At 44.3% G+C, this 3,548-nt stretch overlaps 1 protein-coding gene across 1 annotated transcript; it reads right to left on the bottom strand.

Annotated features, from left to right (window-relative positions):
- Window positions 1-4: 4 nt before the first annotated feature.
- Window positions 5-3,284, bottom strand: LOC144739225 (alpha-mannosidase 2x-like; the record flags this gene model as incomplete). The annotated part of the gene is given in 13 exon segments (XM_078622194.1): window positions 5-37; window positions 152-250; window positions 252-333; window positions 828-985; window positions 987-1,015; window positions 1,557-1,730; window positions 1,830-1,923; window positions 1,925-1,958; window positions 2,155-2,326; window positions 2,525-2,674; window positions 2,807-3,023; window positions 3,025-3,066; window positions 3,153-3,284. Coding segments are annotated over 13 exon segments (1,416 nt in total), but the record flags the coding sequence as incomplete, so codon positions are not given.
- Between the last annotated feature and the right edge of the window lie 264 nt (window positions 3,285-3,548).

Genomic DNA, 3,548 nt, shown 5'->3' on the forward strand with positions numbered 1-3,548 from the left:
GAGCATTGAAGTAGTCTGTGAGCGTCCCAAACTGAGCCTGGAGGAGCAGTCAGAGGACAGACACACACAGACTCTCATTATTATGGAAATCAGCATAATGGAGAATGCGAACTGAGCTGTTTGGATAGAGTCATTGACAAGATTTATTAACCTGTACATGCATCTCAGGATGAGAATTCATGTAGTCAAAAAGCTTCTGGTAGTTTGATGTACTGCTGATGCCCACTCCAGAGGCCTTGTCATAGCGGAAGGTCATCTCCCAGAGGGACAAGAAGCACCTTGCTGCGGTAAAGTTTGGACTTTTTCCGGTATTGGTCCAGGAGTAGTTGTGCCCTGAGTGACGAAAAAGAATATAAATAGAACACACTTACTGGCATCGAAACTGCTCTGCGTCTAATGCCAAGCGTTCTACTAAATCACTATGACCTTGGACAGAGCAGGATCATACTAGGTAGCAGGCGTTTTACTCAGCCACTAATATATGCACTCCTGAAACGTACTGAAGGGTCCTGAAAGCTGGGTTACGTGACTGCATTTCTCCCTTCATGCTGTCGTTCTGTTTGTCCTTGGCACAAGCTCAGGTTTAGTTTATTTGCAGAGGACCAGTGCAGATAACTGAGTTGCAACAGCACAAACAAATCTGTTGAAATCCTTTGCTAGCGATCCCCTCAAATCCGTTTGCACATTAAAGGAGTGGTTGAAAGCAGTGTGTCAACTATCTCAAGGGGACGTATTTTAATTTTAGATACTCCTTTGCGCAAACACTACCGTCATCATTTGGACATTTCAACCATCGTTCTCAAAGAATGTCAACCACAGCATCTCACCTCTCTGCTACGTTTGCTTCGACCACAGCCTTCGGCGGCACTTTCCAAGGACAGTTGATCCGACCACCTGGTAGCCTCTTGAAGTCAAACTGGCAGCAGATCTTTGGGTCCGGCCCACAAGTGTGAGGTACATCGTAGCTGTAGAACGGCATCATGTGGGCAGAAGATGTCTGTGCTTGATCCAGTGTCTGTGAAAATAATTCCTCTGAAAATGTTGGCTGGACAGATTTGAGTCTCCATCCAAATTTAATGTAATGCATTAAGACGAGGGGGGAGAAAAGGACAGATCATGTGGTTGTCGTTTTGTTTTAATTTAATTTAATCTTCCATATAAAAACAACTGTGTCCAAAATGAAATCTGTCTTATATCGTAAGTCTAGTTGGTCCAGCATTGGTTTAAATCAGGTAGGCAAACAAACAAAATAACAATGTTAGCTAATGAAACTTAAAAAAAAACAAAAAAAAGTAATCTCATCCATCTCAAATGTCTCCATAGGCATCATTGTAGAAGTGACTGTTCAGTCACAGGAAACATGACCAAGGATGATTAAAATTGAAAGTAATTAACCTTTCATATTAAAAATTACAATAATGCAGGAAACAATTACGCACTGGATGTCCTTCCAAATGTCCCTCACTTTCAAGGCGATGAGTAGAGGGACTCGTTTGTAAAAACACTTGGGAAAAGCATGAATCAAGATGACATTGCTGGAAGGGCACTACTCACACCCCAGGCCTGCCGCCACATAAACTCCAGGCTGCGAGTGAAAGCAAAATGCTTTTTTATTGAGTAGTGGACCCTCTGGATGAGCATGCTGGTTAGGTTGGCCCTCTTCAGCAAATAGGGCATGGTGGCACTGTGACCAAAAGGGTCAACTGCCCACCCACTGTGAGGAGTGATACCTGTAACGTAGTGCAGAAGATATTAGATAAACTATGTGCAGAAAGATGTCACCATCAGGCACAGAGAAGACTGATTTAGCTTTAAGGAAGACAGTGCACCTAGATTTCTCTCCAGCCACTGATGTCCTTCAATGAGTTGGTCTATCATGGCAAAGTAGTGAGCATTGGCTTCATCCGTCATCACCCAGCCTCTCAGTCACAATCTCGAGCTGTCCTTCCAGGATCAGTCTGTTCAACAGGAATATTAAGACAAAAGGTGAGGATAAACAGAGCAAGAGCCTCGTGAACCAGATGTTTAGAAATCTGTCAGTACAACAATGTTTTACTAAAGGCCAAGAGATGTGACAAAACTATCAAGTTGATCCTGCATTTTGTTGGGGCCATAAAAGGGGAATACTGTGCACTTTGCTGCGCTGTGACTCACTTGCGCGTCACCTCCTGCTTGTGTGTGCCGGCAGTCTCCCACCACTTGGAGAAAAATGAAATCTCAGACCAGATGAACTTCCTGCGTGGATCCTCAGCCAGCTTAACCACCATGTTGTTTAAAATATGTTGTGTCTGGTCTGTGAAGTACTTGTCAAAAGTCTTGACCCAGCCTAAGAAGCAGACAAAACAGGGGAAATATGCACCACAGTTGTACCATCACAGAATGGAAATGTGTATCTTACACAACCACACACACACAAAACACCCAAGACACCAGGACAGACCTCAGAACTCAACTGCTATTATGAGATGTAGAGCACAACAGAGTTTCCCTGTGAGTTTATGGACGCATGTGTTTTGCCAAGTACCTGGGTCATTGTGGGAGTGGGGAACCACGAATACTTGCAGCGGTTCATTGTCCCACTCATTAGAGTCGTAAGTTATGTCAAAGCCCTGCTTCCATACACCACCATCAGGGTTGTCAAACTTCAGTAGGGTGTAAACATCCAACATCTGCAAGGACAACAAAACCAAAGCCATAGCATTTAATTAAGGTGAGCATCCACTAACTGCAATGAAGCAGCGATATTTGGGTTATTTTTTGCAACTGATCCATTTGTCATCTTAAAAAAAACTTGTAGAAGATGCACCTGTACGTCTGCTCGCGTGTGGCCCTCCAACAGCAAATTGGCAATCCTGAGGCTTGACAGCAAGGAACGTGGGGTGGCCATCGAAAGGTAGGACCCAGGAACCATTGGCACTCCTGAAGGGCAGGTGGCCACTGGGAGACACAGCTCCAGTGTCTGTGAGCTCCATCACAGAGTCCTTTATATGGCTGATGATTTGGTGGTTTTCCTCCAGGAGCTGCCTCAAGCTGCTCTATCCGATTCTGAAGTACTGAAATTTGGCTCTAAAACAAATCGACACACCAAAGTCGTAAACCAATATCAGATAGAAAATGTAAAAGCATTAAGCGGATAAAGCATTTATTCTTACCCGTGGAAAGTTCCCGCCATTCTGTCGCCTCGCAGGGTCATGTTGGACTCGATCCAACATCAGATAAAGTGAGAATACAGCCACACAGAATATGGCCCCTCCACACACTGTCAATTGTTTCCTCAGCTTCATCCTCTACAGGAGCTGTCCTCCTCCAGATTTTAATGATGAACAGTTTGTGATGTTTTCTGTTGTGTTTTTGGTCGAAATCTGTCCTTGAAATGGAAAGTAACAGCGTTGCCGTTTAAGAAATAATCAAAATAACCAGCTATTCCAATACCAATGGTTCAGTTTCACATCGGTGTTGCCCCCAGCCTCTACTCATGATACTGAAGACCAAGAGGGGCTCCAGCAGTGGCAGCAGCGATCAGAGCTACTCTAAATCAGCAATAGCTG

The sequence above is a fragment of the Lampetra planeri genome, unplaced genomic scaffold (assembly GCF_965212315.1).
Source record: "Lampetra planeri unplaced genomic scaffold, kcLamPlan1.2.h2 scaffold_1372, whole genome shotgun sequence".
Lineage (NCBI taxonomy): Eukaryota > Metazoa > Chordata > Hyperoartia > Petromyzontiformes > Petromyzontidae > Lampetra > Lampetra planeri.